The sequence below is a fragment of the Phacochoerus africanus genome, chromosome 6 (assembly GCF_016906955.1).
Source record: "Phacochoerus africanus isolate WHEZ1 chromosome 6, ROS_Pafr_v1, whole genome shotgun sequence".
NCBI lineage: Eukaryota > Metazoa > Chordata > Mammalia > Artiodactyla > Suidae > Phacochoerus > Phacochoerus africanus.
In genome coordinates, this window is record NC_062549.1 from 23,092,438 (window position 1) to 23,111,638 (window position 19,201).

Genomic DNA, 19,201 nt, shown 5'->3' on the forward strand with positions numbered 1-19,201 from the left:
TCCACTTTGTGTAAACTTATGAATTAAATATCCATTGTCATATTTTATGATTTTATATATAGATATAAAACTGTGTGATTACATCATAAAGAAGAAAACTACCCGCAGTTAGCATGAGTAATGTGGATAAGGTAACTTGGCCTACAGTGCATTTCTTTATGTTCTAGAGATTTCCAAAAGCCACTGATTCCTTCCCCAAATTTCCACTTAGCTGTTAGGATGAGAAATTTGTATCTGTGTCAGTCTCAAGAAACTCGTGTAAGTGGCTAAGTCACTACCAGTGGTTTATGTAATGAAATCCTTAAAAGTCTTTTGGAACACAGCCAAAAAGGAAAGACTAGGAGAGGCAGAAGAGGAGATTTATATTTTTAAAATGCATAATTAATGTGATAAATTTTCTTTAAGACAGTCACCTGTCTGTGAGAGTTTTCGGATCATTATTTATACTTATTTTCATGTTGTAAAAATAAGGACCTCTATATACATTTTGTTCAGACGTATGTAAATATATATTGAACTATATATGTATATATACCTGTCCAAAACTTAGTTTTTCAGTATCTCCTAAAATATAGTATCTATTGATACTCAGTATCTTCTGAAATTAAGAGAGAAAGAAGGAATTTTACAGAAACAGCAGAGAACTGGGTGACACAGCTCACCCAGTGTCTGATGCATGGTAAGCATGGCATTCAGAATTCTCTCACGTAATTATGATTTATGTTAATTGAGTGAGTGTGTGAATTAAGAGAACTCTAATGCAGTAATAGAAATGAATCACAAAGTATTGCTGTCTTATTTTCCACCTATTAAAATAAATAATTATTAGGCTGACAAGACACTCTCCTAGGTATTCTTATTGCTTATTTATTTTTCACAATCTTTTGTATAAGTGGTTAATTAAATTTATTCTCAACTCTCCAGGAAACTCATGGAACTTTTTCTCTTTATTCTAACAACATCATTGGTATTTTAGTTTCATTTATAAAATATTCTGTTTTAAATTTCAGCTTCTCTATGAAACCTTTCTTTCAAATATTTTTAAAAGCTTGATAATTGATGGTGTTTTCTTTTTTATTATTATTCATGTTATTCCACAATAGAATGTGTTCTTTCTTGTAGGCAAATCACTTCAGATATTAATTTGGGGATCATTTCTTGCTCTAATTTGTTTCTCTTCTGCAGAGATTGTGGACAGTTTAATAGTGTTCATCCAGGGGAAAAAAGTAATGCCAACAGAAAAAGAATATAAACATCAGGGAGGGGAAAATCAAGTTTTAAAAAACGTTTGTTGCTGTGGTGTAATTTCAGAGCCTCGTCATGAAATAAAATCTCACTCCCCAGGAGGTTTATGTCTCGGGATGTACAGCCAGGCCTCAGTACTGGTTTCCTGATATTCTGCTTGATGTACAAAATGTCAAAGCATGGAATGATTTTAACTGTTCCTTTTGGTAGGAATGACTGAGGGGTCGTCTCCAGAGAGAAGGCTTGATGCGATGAGGTAGTTCTTGCTTTGGTACGTGATACGGTGTGATTAACAAACTCCAGATCGCACAGAGAGGCAGGTCCAAGGACAGTTATTAAGTGCAGTCCCCAACCCAAAACGATATATTGCCTTGCACTGATATGGCAGTGCTGGTGGGGAGACACATACATCTAGAAAAAAGCAAAAACAATCCTTGCTTTCTTCTTGAGCAGCTGCAGCCAGTCCCACTAATGGACGTGCAAAAGCAGAAACGAGCAGCACAAGGTATGTGTGCATTTTTACAGATGGTACTGCAGACAAGTTGGTCATGGAAAAGGAAGTCGTGCACGTGAGCTTTTGGATGGGGGGGTGGGATGGGGGTAGGGGGGCAAAAGGAGGACAGCCCGATTGCAGTACTTTCCTGTGTAATTGACTGTGTGAGTTATTGAAGAAGCAGTTTTCCCATGAAAAATTTCAGTTATTACAAAATTACATCCTTATTGTTAAAGGAAATGCGTAATTCCAAGTTGTCCTTTTAAAATAATGTTGTTAAAACTTTAAAAATCAGCTTCAATTTTCCTATCTGCCCAAAGCCTCTGTAATGAAATTATCTGCTGAGGTTGGGTTTTACCCATAGCAGTCACAGAACCCTTATTTAAAAACACATCTTCCACTTGAACATACTCTATTAGATACTTATTTTAGCTCTTGGAAAGGTGTATTTAAATAGTTTATTTTATACATCCTGAGGAAATTTAAAACTGAATAAAAATCGAGATAACCTTTTTAAAGAATTATTTATAGCTTCAAAAATTAAATTGTTTAGGTTTATTTCCCTTAGATCTCCCCCACACACACACCCCATGTATTTAAAAGTCATAGGGAATAAAATGGTACAAGATGTACTCCTAATACAGTCTTGTTAAGTATTTAGTTATTTTGTTAAGATTGCATATTTAGTGTCAGGGTCTCTCATTAATACACTTGCAGATTTTAACATAATTATTAACTGTTTCAAACTTCGGTATATTTAGCAATATTTCTCTAAGTTTTTTGTTAAGTGGGATTAAGCAGCAATTACCATCTTTCTACTGAGCAGATTACATTCTGTGTTTTAACATCTGATCTCAACTCAATAGCCTATAAAACACGTTTCTAGAGTTTAGAATATTTTGGTCTTTGCCGTTATGTAATGAAATGGAAACTATATCACACATGAAAAGGATTAGAGTCCACTCCATAGGTCAATAAAGAACGTGTACTTCTTTGTCTAATAATAGGGGAAATGTTTAAGGGAAAGTAATTATGAACATTTTCATATTCAGATCTGAGGGATTTGATTAAATGACCTCATATTTTTTTCAGAACTGGACAGTATTTTATCTTGAATAATGAGGACACCACACGTTGCAAAAGATTTCCACCAAGGAACATACAAATATATAAAGTAAATCTAGTAAATTGTTACCTGAACATGTGTGTTTAGAGGACTTGTCAAAACCCCAGCAGCATATTTCCGGCCCCATCTCTAAGCTACAGCAAATACAAAAGAGACCCTGATTCACAGCTGCCTTCCCATGCTATCTATCAATTTAAGGGGCTAAATCAGTGCACTAATATCTGCTATTATGTAGAGGCTTTTTTTCACATATTTTTTATTTTTATTTTTGAGACAGCAGGATCAAAAACCTGTGCACTGGACCCATCCCCCATTCCCCACCACTCCCTCTCCATCAGCTAAATACTGCATCCCTCTGGCTATGACTGTATTTATCAACCTCAAAACAGATCATTGCCATATCTGATCAAGGAAGAGTCATTTCTTTCTGGTACCTCAACACTTGCGTAATTTCGATCAGCTGTTATAGGGTGGTTTGAAGAGAGAAAGGTTCTTCAAAGCCAAGCAATGAGGAAATATTTTTGGTAAAATTTCTGCAATCACCTCTTTGGTATTAAGGCCTGAAACAAGGTTGGTTAAGAACTGTAGCTCTGAAGCCAGGAGGCCTGGGTTTGTATCTCAGCCTGTGCTCTTTAGGGCTCTGTATTTGAAATATAGTATATACTTGAAATATTTATTTTCTTTATATTCTATTTGAAAAGAAATGTGTCTAAGCCCTAGTTTTCTCATCTGTAAAGTGGACAGATAATAATCATAGTAATACGAATGCCTGTCTCTTAGGATTATTTGGAAAATGTCAAAAGAGGCTTTAGTATATTATCCTACACATAATAAGTACTAGATAAATATTAGATGTGTGATGGTGATTATTGAAGGAGGGATGAAAAGTTATCAAGCAAGAAGAATTCTACCAGTAGTTGATTCAAAAATGGTTTCTAGAAAAGCCTTCAAGTCTCTACATCTTAGGGACTAGGATATCTTTTTTGATACCAGATAAGTCAAAGACCCACTCTCAGTCTTCTACTCTGTCAGCGAAGTGAGAGAATAGGAATCGCAAGTGATTCATTTCGAATCTAAATGGAGGTAGCATATGTCAGTCCTTCATCTTGGCATCCGCAGGCACTCAGATGCATACTGCATCTTTGGACACATTTTATGAAATACATTCTTTTAAGTAGCCTGAAGTTATTTGTAAAATATTTTACTTTTTTTTTTTTAAATTTCTGGGGAAAGTGTCATAAATGTTACCAAAAGAGTTTCTGACTCCTGAGAATGTTAGAAATTGTTGATATATACATACACCTTGAGGATGGTAAAACTTCATGGACCCGTTATTATCTGTTAGCTAATACAAAACAATTACTGATTATTATCTGTGATTTTCTGTCTTTCAAAATGACCATCATCACCATTATCTATTTTAAAGCTAATCCTACATAGCTAATACATAAGTTATCTCTGTTTGTTTAAGTGCTTAGAAGCTGGCCTCCTTGAACTTTAGCCTTTTTCTAGAACAGTCCCTAGTACCAAGGTTTTTATTTTCTCTAATGTGAAGAATTTCCTTTTAAATGGGTCTGCTAAATATGTTGTTTAAATAACATTGGTAGTAAATGTATGGAAACAGTCGGTACTTGTATTCCCATGCTCGGGTTTACTTAAGTGGTGCTGAGATTGTTTAACTGTGCCTCCAAAAAGCTTTTTTTTCCCCCTCTTTTCAGTGTCAGATTTTGGCACTGGCATAGAACGCAGTCACTATAGAATAGCTCTCCAGCCATTGTTGTAACTGAAGGGTGAAAATGGACCTGTGGGGCAGAAATAGAAACAGTGAGAGACTTGAACAGTTCTTTTTTAACAATAGTGACTTTCACATGAAATGAGTGCAGACATAAATCTTCAACCACATTTTCAGCTGTCCAAATACATATTATGACAAAGGCAGAACATTGCTACAGAAGCAACAGGGCTTAGAACTCCAAAAATCTGGGTTTTTCTAGTCCTGATTTGTCATGTACCTTGTGTATGACATTAGATGTTTGGTTTGCTTATTTACCAAACAGGTGGTAGGTCAGACGATAGAAGGTGGTCATCCTTCAGCCCTGTGTAGTGGTTATATAGCTGTGTGATAAATTTCTAAAATCTGAAGATTTGAGGAGTCTAGATAAATAACTTAAATTGTGGGATTTACCTGGGGTACTCTTAGTTTCTGCTCTCCCACCCACGAGTCACCACGTGCATCTCAGAAGAAATGGAGCTAATATGTTTCAGCTCACTAGCATGTCCTGGGCAACTCCTGTGTGGTGAGGTGCCCATGGAAAAGTCTTAGGCACATCCATACCTGGGTATAGTATGTGGTTGCTGGAGTATGTATTGCCTCACATCCTGGAACAGAAGTTGTTCCATTGCACTTAGCCAAGGATGTCAGTTTAGTTTACACTGGTCTCCATGATCACTGCTGATGTGTTAAGGAAGTGAATTTAATAAGCAGGGTAGACAGGTTTTGTTTCCAGACTCTGAGATAGGTGATTATAAGATGGGTGCTTGGCTGAACCTTGTAGAGTCTCTTAAGTTTTCTGGCAAGAAGTCTGAGGGCATAGAGGGTTGTTTTAAAGCAGGCATGGACTTGTAGCACAGCCCGTTTTAGCTGATTCTTTGCCATTTTATTTGGAACAAAAATCAGCCGAGGTATTGATAGCTATTGCTTTCTGTTGGCAGAACTCTTTCTCTGCTCCTGCTAAAATTTTGGCCAGCCTATGCTTCTGATAAAATCCTGGCTATTAATTTAAAGGTGTTCATTGCAAGCCACCATCTGTTTTAAGTGGTCTTAGGTGCTGCTTTCTTTATATCCTAAAGAGTCTATGGAGGGAAACGGGAGAGAGTGATTTTCTGTCTCTTTTAGTGGTGAATAATAGTGATAATGACTAAAATAATATTTATTATTTAAGCAACAATTATTGAATGTCTATTATATATAACAGCCACGAACACATTATTTAGCTTATATCCGCTCTTTCGGGGGTTAATAGGCCAGTGATATTGATAAGATGTTGTTACTGATGGGACCACAAACCAGGGTTTGTTTCTGAAATAACTAGACTATTAGCCATTTTTATAAAGGAGCACAGAGGATAAGCCTTCTGATGATTAGATAACTTTCAGCCTTGAAATGAGATTTATTCTTGGGAAATATTTTGGTTTCTTTTAGAAATGTTTCCATATAATTTACATGAATTAAACTGTCAATGTTCATGAACAATCTCAGTTGGCATCACACTACCTCCCCATAAAGTATGTTTTTAGCAAATTCTCCTGGAAGCGGAGAAATTATAGACCACCTCTCCCATATACATCACTGTGACCCCACCTTCTAGCGCAGTGCCAGGCACATGGTGAACATTGAATAATCCTTCTCTGAATTAAATTTACCACCGAAATTTTATTACTGCAAAGTTGTACCAGAAGTTTCTATCATAATAGCCATCTGTGCATTTCTCTAAAATGAAGTTCTCAAAGGATCCTTGATATAATTGAATAAGCATAGAAATTATTTAAAGAGTTAAAGATATTTGAGGTACATCCAGACTAACAGTACATATATCAAATTTCAGATTGATTTGATTTAAAATGGCTGAGATATAAAACCATAAAAAATGTGAGTAAATACCCTGCCTCTCAAGGCTTGTTAGGTAATTACATGGTTTCAGTATGGTTTTTATTCATAGAAAACTGTTATAAAGGATCATTTCTGCACAAACAACTTCACCAATGGGGACTCTTAGTTATCTTGGAGATGAATATCCATGTCTCTAAATGTTAAGCCACTTGAATGAATAACTCAATCAAATTTACGTTTTATTAATCAGATAGAATAAGTTCTACATTAATAATGAAATGTGAAGACCTTAAAGTGTTTGTTTGGGGCTGGTCTTCAAATAATAAAATAAGCAATAAAAACAGCTGAACCAATTTAAAACTTTTTTTTTCATTCTTGCTCTTTTCTAAGGACACATCTCGGTTTACCAGCACATGTCAGAGCTCAACACAGAGGGATCTGTAACTGACAGAATTTAAGCCCCCTAAAAGCAAAACCTGAATCAGAAGCTTTGAGAAAAGATTTCATGATAGTGATACCATACAGTGATTAGCTGTGAACCTAAGGACTAAAGTTCTGCTATTGTTATTGTTATTCTGTCATTATAGTTCTTGGTACACACTACAGTGGGAGAAGAACCAATTATATTGGATGTAAAGTGTATTTGTTTTTTGTTTTTTGGGTTTTTTTTTTTTTTATCTTTTTGCCATTTCTAGGGCCGCTCTCACGGCATATGGAGGTTCGCAGGCTAGGGGTCCAATTGGAGCTGTTGCTGCTGGCCTGTGCCAGAGCCACAGCAACGCGGGATCCGAGCCACATCTGTAACCGACACCACAGCTTATGGCAATGCCAGATCCTTAACCCACTGAGCAAGGCCGGGGATTGAACCGCAACCTCATGGTTCCTAGTCGGATTCGTTAACCACTCTGCCATGACAGGGACTCCTAAAGTGAATTCGTATTGAAAGACGAGTATGTCATTTTCTGTTTCAAATCCTGGCATAGATGATTGTCCAGATTTATCACCTAAAGTGCTGTTGTGAAAATCAGGGTGGTGGTTATAATATATTTGAAATGTGGAAAGAAAATAAGTGATTCAAAGAATTCTCAGTAATCGAGATTGGCCCATACTGGGCCAGTCATGGGGCAGATCTCAGAATTCCCAGCCATTAACTGTTCCTACCACCATCCTTCCTTTTTCACACAGGAAATTATCAGCCAACAGAAATAACGTGGTAGCCACACAAATGCCACCTAAAAGTCAGTAGGCCAATAGGCAAACTATTAAATCTTGAAATTAAAAGTGATCATGGGCAGCAACATGGATGGAACTAGAGAATCTCATACTGAGTGAAATGAGCCAGAAAGACAAAGACAAATACCATGTCATATCACTTATAACTAGAATCTAATATCCAGCGCAAATGAACATCTCCTCAGAAAAGAAAATCATGGACTTGGAGAAAAGACTTGTGGCTGCCTGATGGAGAGGGAGAGAGTGGGAGGGATCGGGAGCCTGGGATTATCAGACACAACTTAGAATAGATTTACAAGGAGATCCTGCTAAGTAGCATTGAGAACTTTGTCTAGATACTCATGCTGCAACAGAACAAAGGGTGGGGAAAAAAATGTAAATGTAATGTGTACATGTAAAGATAACTTGATCCCCTTGCTGTACAGTGGGAAAATTAAAAAAAAAAAAAAAGTGATCATGGGAATTCCCATTGTGGCTCAGTAGGTAGTAAATCCGACTATGATCCATGAGCATGCAGGTTTGATCCCTGGCCTTGCTCAGTAGGTTAAGGATCCAGCATTGCCGTGAGCGGTGGTATAGGTCACAGATACAGCTTGGGTCCTGTGTTGCTGTGGCATAGGCTGGTAGCTACAGCTCCAATTTGACCCCTAGCCTGGGACTTCCATATTCTGTGGATACAGCCCTAAAAAGACAAAAAAGTAAAAAAAAAATAAAATAAATAAAATAGTAAGCAGTTTCTTGAATTGTTGGCTCCAAAATTTCCTCTAGAGAAATTTTCAGTTGAGGTGACTTTATGTAGATTTGGGGGTTTGGCCAACCTTCCTTCACTCTTGCCCTCTATTGAATCTCCATAGAATTAGAAGGCACTCTTAGAGAAGGCCAGGGACAGAGGATGTTATGACTGTATGTAGGTTTGGATGTGTAAGAGTCCAGCTTTCTTTCAGCCTGAAGTGAGAGTTAGGACCATGCGAAATGTACCTCCCAGGGACTCCATCGCTGTTATCTTACAGCTACCTGTTCCTGTCCTTTCCTCTCCCAGAAGTGTCCTTATCCTTGTCTCTCCTGCACAAAGTCATGGAGTTACAAATTATTATTAACTCTTAAAATCAGCTTGTAGGAAAAGGAGAAAACGATTGTAGTATTTAAACAAACCCATGCACACAGAGAGCTGTCGGCAATGCATGGTGACAGTACAGGGGAGGTGGAGCTTCCCTCTACCTGTCCTTGTATCCTCAGGACCCAGAAAATACCTGGCTTCAGCTGCTTCTCAAAAATAAGTGTGGAATATAGGACTGGAACATTCATTCTCTTGATTTTATTTTCTATGGCATCATTGGCCATCTCTGCCCAAATGAAGATAAATTTTTTGATCCAAACGGGAGTCATTTCAAACGAATTTTTTCAGAACTTTTTCTTTTCCAAAAGTAGGAGTAACTCCTAATGATAAAAATAATAGCAAGAGAGATTCTTTTCAGCTGTATTCATGTTTAGCCACTCAAGACAGAGAGCACTGTCCTAGGTACTTATTACTTAGAATATTTGATGACTCTTAGGAGACATAATTGCTCTCTTAAACATAGTATAAAGGAGAACAACAAAATATTTTGAAACTGTCATGCCTGATAAAGTATGACTAAAGTCTTCAGTGCCTTTCTCTTTGACAAGCATATTTTTAAAAAATGGGGCAGGGGAGACTTCTTTTCTGCCTCCCATTGGCAGCAGAATGCTTCTCTGTGCTTGATTAGGCTGAAGATGTTGGCGACTTGAAAAGAAAGGCTGTGCTCTGTCCAGCCGGGTTGCACTGTACACGGTATGGCTCTCGCTGGGGTCAGGGCTCTCATCTGTGTTGTGCTTTAGAGAGACGTGGCTTGGGCTGTGATTCTGTGGCTACTCAGCTAAGAGGATTATCCACTTCTCCCACCTTCTCTGCTGCTTCCAGAAATTCCAAATGTGCCCACCGTAAGTTTTGGCCATGCTTACCAAAGTAATACATTTGTTTAGATGGGAGGTAACTTAATGTGTGAAATGCTTCTCACCTACCTCCCACTTTCCGCCCCCACACAAGCATGCTCCTATTGAATTCTAGGTGTGAACACCTAGATATTTCACTCTGACTCAACTTTCCATTCTCATATTTGATAAGATTGACACAAGTGAAATGTATGTGATAAAATCCAACTGTAGGCTTTAAGCATATCTAACATACAATAAGTGGGTTAGAGAGATTAAAAAATGAAACTAACAAAATGTTTTTCTCTTACAAAAGAAACACAACTGAATCCCCTTTGACGGAAAGCTAACTTACTGAACATTTACTAAATCCCTGGCATTGTTTTAATGGCATCCATTTGCCCAAAATAATATTCACAGCAGCTCGCACTTTAAGGATGAGGAGGTTGAAGCACTGCCAGTTAAGTAACTTACCCAAAGTTGCGCCCAGCAAAAGACAGAGACATGCTTTGAATATAGGTTGTCTGACTCCTAAATCTGATTATTAACCCCCAAGCCATACTGACTCCGAGTAAGTGAATCTAAAGTACTCCTGATGTTTTTAAAATAAGATACGGTTTACCTAAAATATATCAGCCTTTTTTGGATCACAAGTGCTGCTTAATGCAAGATATGCCTGTGGAAACGAGTGCTGTAATTTCAGGATTTTCTCTCGAACTAATGAAAGGCATTTTCTTTGCAAGAGAATTAACACAAAATTGTGAAAGGATTGAAGAGTTCTCTGAAACCAGGATTATACCCACTTTGGCATGCTGTGTCAAGCACCCAGGGCGTAAGAAAGAAAAGCAGGCTGGAGTGAACAGTTAGACATTCAGATGTGAGCCTCAGCCACATATGTGTGTTAGTTTCCAAATGGACATTTACATTGCCTTTATGTGGATCAAATTGGTATTTATTTGCCAAACGTGTTATTCAGATCTAGGAAAAAAGACAGCATGGCCCCAGGGAAGTTTCACAGTTATCACCAAACTAGGCTCCCCAACTTAGGTCAGTAAAGGGGTCCCCAGAGTGTTTGATAAGCCACAGCTTCTAATAGGTCATTGATTTGGGGGAAATAGTAGTTGTACTTTTCAGTATGTCCCAACTGGGACTTCGAGGACCAACACCCAGCATTTTGTGTCACTTTTATCGAGACTGAGAAATTTACGATATATTCCTAGTCCTGGTTTGGGTGGAGGGGGGAGGGAAAAAGGGGGAGCCAGAGATTATCTTTGTGGAAAATCTAGCTTTTATTACATCACCTAAAGTAGCACAACCTGCTACACTAATGAAATTGTGTTCTTGGTTGAAAAGGGCAATTGTTAGCCTGACTTTGTGCTCACTAAAAACATTCCCCCAATCTTGTTAAATTATTGCTCTCATTTCAGATTTTTATGGCTGTGCAGCTTACCAGCCCTCATTTCTTTACGTTTCATTCATTTTCCTTGTATTGATGATTAATGGAGGATGTCGAATGTTAGAGTGAGCAGGCATCAGCAATTGCAAGATCATAATTAGTTTAGCTGACGAGGGCCTCTGATAGCACTTGCATCTGGATGGAAAAATTACCCTATAGGGAACTGGCTGCTCACCAGGTCTTTTTAGTGATACATTGTGAAACACCCGATGAATCAAATGCCCTTTCAATGCCAAGAAAGTGTTCCAGTCTTGAAGCCAAAATTATGTCTGCAGAAAGCTTTCCATTTGAAATGTATCAGAGTACAATTATAACCATTGTATTTTCTTGGCAAGGACACCACTCGTCTACAGTATGGACTCAAGTTAAATAAATTGCCTAAATTTTATGAATCCCTGAAATTTTGACTTAGAGTGTTGGTAATTTTAAATTTATAACAAAATTGGGTTCCAGCAAGACTTTTCCCACTCCTTATCTCACATGCATATTTTATCATTAAAGGTTTTGCTTCCTAGAGAAAAGAGAGCAGAACTGCGATGCAAGCTGCCTTTTTTTTTTTTTTTAACAGCAAGAGAGTTCCATTTCCTGCCTGTTAGTATTTGCGCCTCTAAACACAGCCTGACTTTTGTTTCAGTGAGAAGTTTAATGGAATCATTAATAGCAAGAATGGAACAAGCGATACTAATGATCTACTTTTAAATATTCTTGAATTTCTTTTTGAATCTGGTGATTACACACTTCAACCCACTAAAATCAATTTGTGTTCAGGAACGTTTGCGATCTCCAAGTCTGAGTCAAATAAAATAAATAAATAGCCATTGATGGGACTATGTTGTTTGGCTTAAGCAGACCCCTCTTAAGGATTCCCATTCGTAATGCTGTACTTCTAGTTGGCAGAAGTTTCTACTGTTCCTCTCAGTCTTGGGAGATAGAAGTGTTCTCTTCCAGATTTTACAATTGCAAACCCCAAATTAGAATTGAGTGTCTTACAGTTGCTTAATATTTATCTTTCGTGAATGACATCCAGAAAGACACTCATCAGGTTGAATTGTGAGTGGTTGACATAGTGCATTTATCCCGAGCTTGACTAGATTTTAAAGCTCAGGTAGCCTGCTCCCCTCCTTTTCCAAAGTATATTAAACATATTGCCAGGCTCTGTCTTTTGACTTTTGTTTTGACACTTTTAAAAGGTATATTTTAGGGTTCAGCATTTAGGAGCCATCATTAAAGGCACAAAACCCAAAGTTCAAAAAGTTAAAGCTGTTTCTGTGAAAAGCCTTTGGTGTTGCACACACCTCATCCATCACTGTAGGGTTAATTATAATGAAAATCAGTGGTGCCTATTAAACACAATTGAACCTGACCTCATTATGGGCAGTGTGGTTTTATACTGTCATTGTTGCTAGTCTAAAGACAAAACTCCTGGGTTGATTTGGTCTAACTCCACTGATCATGTGACTCACCTCTGACCTTGTGTTTTTTTTCCCATTTCAGAGGCGTAGAGGCTCGGGTGTTTTTTGTGCCAATTGCTTGACCACAAAGACCTCTCTCTGGCGAAAGAATGCAAATGGCGGATATGTATGCAATGCGTGTGGCCTCTACCAGAAGCTTCACTCGGTAAGAACTTGTTAGACTGTTTCAGGAAAAGCTTTATAAAGCAGCCTGGTCTGTGGCGTGATAAGTACCATTCCCTGGCTTGCACTGCCTGCCCCTGCAGAGTTTAAGCCAGGCTCTTTGAATGCACATGTGATTTATGGTCGAACAGCCTTAGATGTTATAGGGAGATACGCTTGAGACCATTAGTAATGCAAAATGTTTCTTTTGATATAAAAGAGGAAAATGATTGATCTCTGGGAACTTCCCATAACATAGAGGTGAACCGAATGGTTATCAGAATTTGGTGAAATGAGTTTAGGTAGATAGGAGAAACTTTAAATATTCAAAAGTATATAAAAAGGTTTTTTTTGTTTTGTTTTTTTTGTTTGTTTTTAAAGAGGACTCTCCCATGTTCAGTATAAAATATAGGGCAGGGAAAATCTGCTTATTTTCCAGTTTACTCTTGGAATTTGCGAGCATCATCATGGCTGCCTCGGGGCGGGGGGTGGAAGTTGGACACATTCCAAACAGTGGTTCTGAACTAGAACCCAGGATGCCAGGTGCTTCTACAGCAACTTCCAGTGGGATCTGAGGCATCTGAGGGCTTGATGAGCACACAGCAGAGTAGACTGTGGTGCAAAAGTACCTTGTGTTTTAAGACCTCTGGCTTTTTCTAGGGCTTTCTGAGGTACTTCCAGCTATTTCTAATTAAATTTTTGTTAGAGTTCTATAACAAAATTTAACCTTACAAATCTCCCATCTTTATATGCATTTGACTTCCTGAAGGATACTTTTTTAGTTTAGAAAGTTCATCTGCTGACAAGAGCTGCCTTTAAAAATAGGAATTAATAAGAATGATTAGTAAACAGCAGTCTATTTCCCTCTGCCTTTTTCATTTTGTTTGGCATTTTTACCCCAGCTCTTAGCACAAGCCAATGAATAGATTACAGCGACAGGGAATACAATTTTAGACCAAAATGTCCTCATAAATGGACCATTAGAAGCACTCTTTAAAAAAATGCATGAGGCCAACAATACTAATTGGTGGCAAACTGTAAAAATCTTAGTTATTAGCATGTAGCTAGTAGAAGGATTCCCACCCATCCACCACCATCACTTTCCTTTATTTTAACCTTCACCAGTTAAGCACAGTAATAAGCTTCCATTTAATGAGTACTGACATTAACAGTTTTAATTGAACTCTGGCCAATCAAAGGCCAAAAATTAATTAAACTACTGCTCTTCCCAGTTAAGGTATTTTAACAACTGTTATATAAACTAAACTTTTTTTTTACAATTGTTTAAATATTCCCCTCTCCACAGGTGAGATGTTTTCAATTTTGAAGGGTTTTTAAATCATAAATTTAAATACATAAAGGTTAGGCTCACATTTCCTGTCAAAGACTTCCACAAAATTTTGAAATTTTAAAAAAGGTGTTAATGCAAATTTCAGATTTCTTTAGAGGACAGAGATTAAATACCGCATATTTTTATAATATGAACATGAGCGCTTTATAAACCTGAAATTCTGAACAAAGTAAATGAACATGGAATAGCCAAAAGATGTGGCATTTTCATTCTGAAAACCAGTAATTTACTTGTCAATAACAAATGTGTTTTCCTTCAAAATATTCTTGTGACAAGAAAAACATTCCAAAAGGATTTATCTTTTGCTTAACATATAGCAGAATACTCTCTTTCATTAAGGTGCATCCTTTCTAGGTATAATTCACAAATTATGTATAGTTTATATTCATATTTTATGTAGAAATTTCCTGATTTCGGTAAGCTTTTAGAAAAATCAGATTTTAGCCCATTTAAGGATTCTTCTAAATTTTTAAGCTATAAATATGCAATAATTTATTAAACATATTCTTTTGATTTTATAAATCAAAGTTAGAGCTCTTACTGCAAGGAAGTTTTTATTATAGTCTTAACTATGGATTTAAGTCATGTAATATAAACACCTGTTGAACATGTACATAAATACCAATCATATACTGCTTAAGTCAAATAGCATACTTAAGTGAAAGTCAGTTTAAGTATAGAGTAGAACGACAGCTTGGATAGTTGAACTGAGACGACAAATAAATTTAGATTTTCAGCAGAAAACAAATATTTCACCTGTCCATAAGTAAAGTCTTCCATAGTGGATACTTATATAATTAAAGGAAAAGAAATCAAAGTGAGTGATTTTATTTTAAAGAAAATTAAAAAAAAAAAAAAACAAAAACTTCTCACAGGAGTTCCTGTTCAGTCCTCTCTTGTTTTCAAGCAGATTAAAGTTTTTCAGTCCTCTCAGTGGGTTAAGAACCTGACAAAGTATCTGTGAGGATGCAAGTTTAATCCCTGGCCTGGTTCAGTGGGTTATAGATCCAGCATTGCCATGAGCTTCAGTGTAGATCGAAGAATGTGGCTCGGACGGTGTTGCTGTGGCTGTGGTGTAGGCTAGCAGCCGCAGCTCCAATTGGACCCCTAGCCCAGGAACTTCCATATGCCTCAGAAGGAAAAAAAAAGAAACAAAACTCTCTCACTGAAATGGCTTCGATTACCTGATATCTTTTCTTACAGTTCTGTCAGTTAGTCTTTGATTACATTTATGATCTTTAATATTTTATATTCACACTTGCCTTTATTTAGAAGAATATATATATCAGTCTCCTGGGGTTGGCCTAACAAAATTCCAGCAATTTAGGTGGCTTCAACAACAGAAATATATTTTCACACAGTTCCAGAGGCCAGAAGTCTGAGATCAGGGCACTGGTGTGCTTGAGTTCCGGAGAGAGCCCTCTTCCTGGCTTGTAGCTGCTTTCTGGCTGTGTCCTCATTTAACCTTATTTACCTCCTCAAGACCTTATCTTCAGATATGATCACATTGAGGGGTAAAGCTTCAACCTGTGAAATGAGGAGCAAGAGGGCCACAGGTCAGACTACAGTCCTGTACAACTTTTCCACATTTGTCTAAAAAAACTTGTCTCCCCTGTTACTGTGCTGACATCTTGGTGCAGGACTCAAAAGTTGAGAAATATTTCATAAAAATCACATTGCTTCAAGTAACTTTCTATACAGTTTTATCACTAAATGATCCAATTCCAAAATCTATTGAGCTTGGAAAAGCTGTTTTCAAGCAGATTAAAGTTTTTCAGTCCTCTCTGTAAAGATGGGCATGATTTAATTAGGGTAAAATAGTGTGCTTCGGTTACTTCCTCTGATCCTGCTTAGGGCAAAAGAAGGAGATTTAGTAAATCTATAACATAAAACCTATCTTTGCTTTGAACTTAAGCATGGTTTATATTTGCGAGGAATTGTTAATGCATTTTAATGTATGTTTTAATGTTTCCCTTTTATGTATTGTGTGTGTGTTCCCCGCAGACTCCCAGGCCTTTAAACATCATTAAACAAAACAACGGTGAGCAGATTATTAGGAGGAGAACACGAAAGCGCCTTAACCCAGAGGCACTTCAGGCTGAGCAGCTCAACAAACAGCAGAGGGGCGGCAGTGAGGAGCAAGTCAACGGAAGCCCCTTAGAGAGGAGGTCAGAAGATCATTTAACTGAGGGTCACCAGAGAGAAATTCCTCTCCCAAGCTTGAGCAAATACGAAGCCCAGGGTTCATTGACTAAAAGCCATTCTGCTCAGCAGCCAGTCCTGGTCAGCCAAACTCTGGATATTCACAAAAGGATGCAACCTTTGCACATTCAGATAAAAAGTCCTCAGGAAAGTACTGGAGACCCAGGAAATAGTTCATCCGTATCTGAAGGGAAAGGAAGTTCTGAGAGAGGCAGTCCCATAGAAAAGTACATGAGACCCGCCAAGCACCCCAACTATTCACCACCAGGCAGCCCTATTGAAAAGTACCAGTACCCACTTTTTGGACTTCCCTTTGTACATAATGACTTCCAGAGTGAAGCTGATTGGCTGCGGTTCTGGAGTAAATATAAGCTCTCCGTTCCTGGGAATCCGCACTACTTGAGTCATGTGCCTGGCCTACCAAATCCTTGCCAAAACTATGTGCCTTATCCCACCTTCAATCTGCCTCCTCATTTTTCAGCTGTTGGATCAGACAATGACATTCCTCTAGATTTGGCGATCAAGCATTCCAGACCTGGGCCAACTGCAAACGGTGCCTCCAAGGAGAAAACGAAGGCACCGTCAAATGTAAAAAATGAAGGTCCCTTGAATGTAGTAAAAACAGAGAAAGTTGATAGAAGTACTCAAGATGAACTTTCAACAAAATGTGTGCACTGTGGCATTGTCTTTCTGGATGAAGTGATGTATGCTTTGCATATGAGTTGCCATGGTGACAGTGGACCTTTCCAGTGCAGCATATGCCAGCATCTTTGCACGGACAAATATGACTTCACAACTCATATCCAGAGGGGCCTGCATAGGAACAATGCACAAGCGGAAAAAAACGGAAAACCTAAAGAGTAAAACCTTAGCACTTAGCACAATTAAATAGAAATAGGTTTTCTTGATGGGAATTCAATAGCTTGTAATGTCTTTTGAAGACCTATTAAAAAAAATACTTCATAGAGCCTGCCTTATCCAACATGAAATCCCCTTCTTTTTATTATTATTTTTTTTTTCTTTTGATGAGTAGGTTACCAAGATTAAAAAGTGAGACAAATGGTCAGTGAGAAAAAAAATGGAAGATGGTAAATAGTCATGTGTTAAAACCTAGTAAGTCAAAACCATCTTGGTGAATGGGTACTGTGGAAACCATCCATAAGAAGTATCACCAGACTGTAATTATTATGTTTGTAAAGAAAGCGATCAAAGCTGTCTAGAATTTGGAAGGGTTTACATACTATGATCCTAAAGCAGTATTGGGCTGGCCATTGGCCCATTTGTTCAAAAACCCATAAATTGTTGCCTCAGTTTAGAAGTATCATGAGATCCTAGGCAGATGAAGAGAAATCTAATCTCCAGGGCAGTGAAAGGAAAATGGCACCCTCTTAGAGGAGTCTCCTCTCATTGACCATGTTTCAGATTTAGACCTAGAAATGCGAGCTGTGGTTAGGCTTGGGGAGAGAACAGTGGGAAAAGTGACAGATGGTGGCACAATGATTTTGGCCAGCCCTGCTTGTACATACACATGCACACCCTCTCTGATATTTTTGTCCTTTAGATGTTCAAATACTCCTTTCAAAAATAGTCCTTTTGTTTGCAGTTTAGGTTCATTTTGTCCAAATATATATGCAATTTTGAAAACAGCGTCCTCCAGTGCTTACATAGTAATTTTCTTTTAGCCACATACTTCTTTCTTGTATCTGATGAACCAGTTTGGGTTTGTTTTTTAAGCTTCCTCTTGGTCACTAATCTTACTTGGCACATTCTAACTAAAGGGATCCCCCTCAGTTTAAAGCGTAGATGAATACAAAAGTTCAAACCATGGCCTTCTTTTGTTGAGAACACATGGTATTTCTCCACAAGGTAACCTGCTGTATTTATTTATTTTATTTTGGTTTAAATATAATTTCCAAACTTTGTGGTCAGGCAGCGTCTAAGGTTACGTTACCACAGACTGACAGTTGGTATGTGTACCAATCAATCCTTCATTAGATTTATACAGGTTTAGTTAAGTAGCATTAAATAGAATTCTTAGAAGTATGTTCTTCATAGTACTTTTAATACTTAAGGCTTTGTAAAACTATCCATGAAGGGAAAGCCTCAGCATAACTGCTCAGGGAAATAGGGCTAAATAACTGAACATTAAATAATTGGTTAAAGGTGCTGTTAGTCGAGCCTCAATGCTTGCTACAAGGATGTATGTACAAGGACTGACTTTAATAATTTGCATTATATTGTCCCAACCAGTAGTTTATTTTTTGCCACGGAGATGTAGAAGATATTACAAGCTACTGGATGCACTGTCAGATTAACTTATTTCATTAAAGAAGTTGGGAGAACAAATAGGAAAAAAAAAAAAACCTTATTTTTCTAGTAAATATTAATGTATTACATTTCAAATAATGGTGCCTGACATATTGAATAATTATTTTCTACAGTGTACGTATGCAACAAAGATATTCCATCATGCATTAGAGTCAGTTCTGGCTCTGCCTAGCTGTTTACATTTGCAAATGTAGCAAACAAGGTAATGAAGCAACTATTTCTATTGCGGTAGATATCTTGTGTGTGTGTGCGTGTGTGTGTGTGTGTGTGTGTGTGTGTGTGTGCATTAAAGTTGTAAACGGTAACATGAAACAAATGAAAGTTCTTGGTATAATGGTATGGAAAACAAGAAGGAAATGAAAATATTTTTATGCATACTTAGGAAAAAAAGGGTAGCACTATTCATTCCAAGTACTTTTTTTTTTTTAATTTTTAAGCTCTTAACTCACATTGTTATGCTTAAAATGATAAACATATATCCTCTTTTTATTGCTTTGTCTATGTTTCGGATGAAACATTTCAAGAAATTATTTTGATAAGTGCTGCTGGAATCTGCAGCACTGGTATTTTTATTGCATTCTGTAGTCGCATTTG

General features: G+C 37.5%; 1 protein-coding gene across 6 annotated transcripts in view; it reads left to right on the forward strand.

Annotated features, from left to right (window-relative positions):
* TRPS1 (transcriptional repressor GATA binding 1) overlaps positions 1-17,256 on the forward strand; it is a 246,919-nt gene extending 229,663 nt beyond the window's left edge. For all 6 annotated transcript variants that reach the window (XM_047783382.1, XM_047783383.1, XM_047783387.1 and 3 more), the window contains 2 exons: positions 12,608-12,730; positions 16,082-17,256. In XM_047783382.1, coding sequence (XP_047639338.1) covers positions 12,608-12,730; positions 16,082-17,143 — 1,185 coding nt within the window. In that variant the 3' untranslated portion in view covers positions 17,144-17,256. The remainder of the gene's footprint in view (positions 1-12,607; positions 12,731-16,081) is intronic.
* Positions 17,257-19,201: the final 1,945 nt, after the last annotated feature.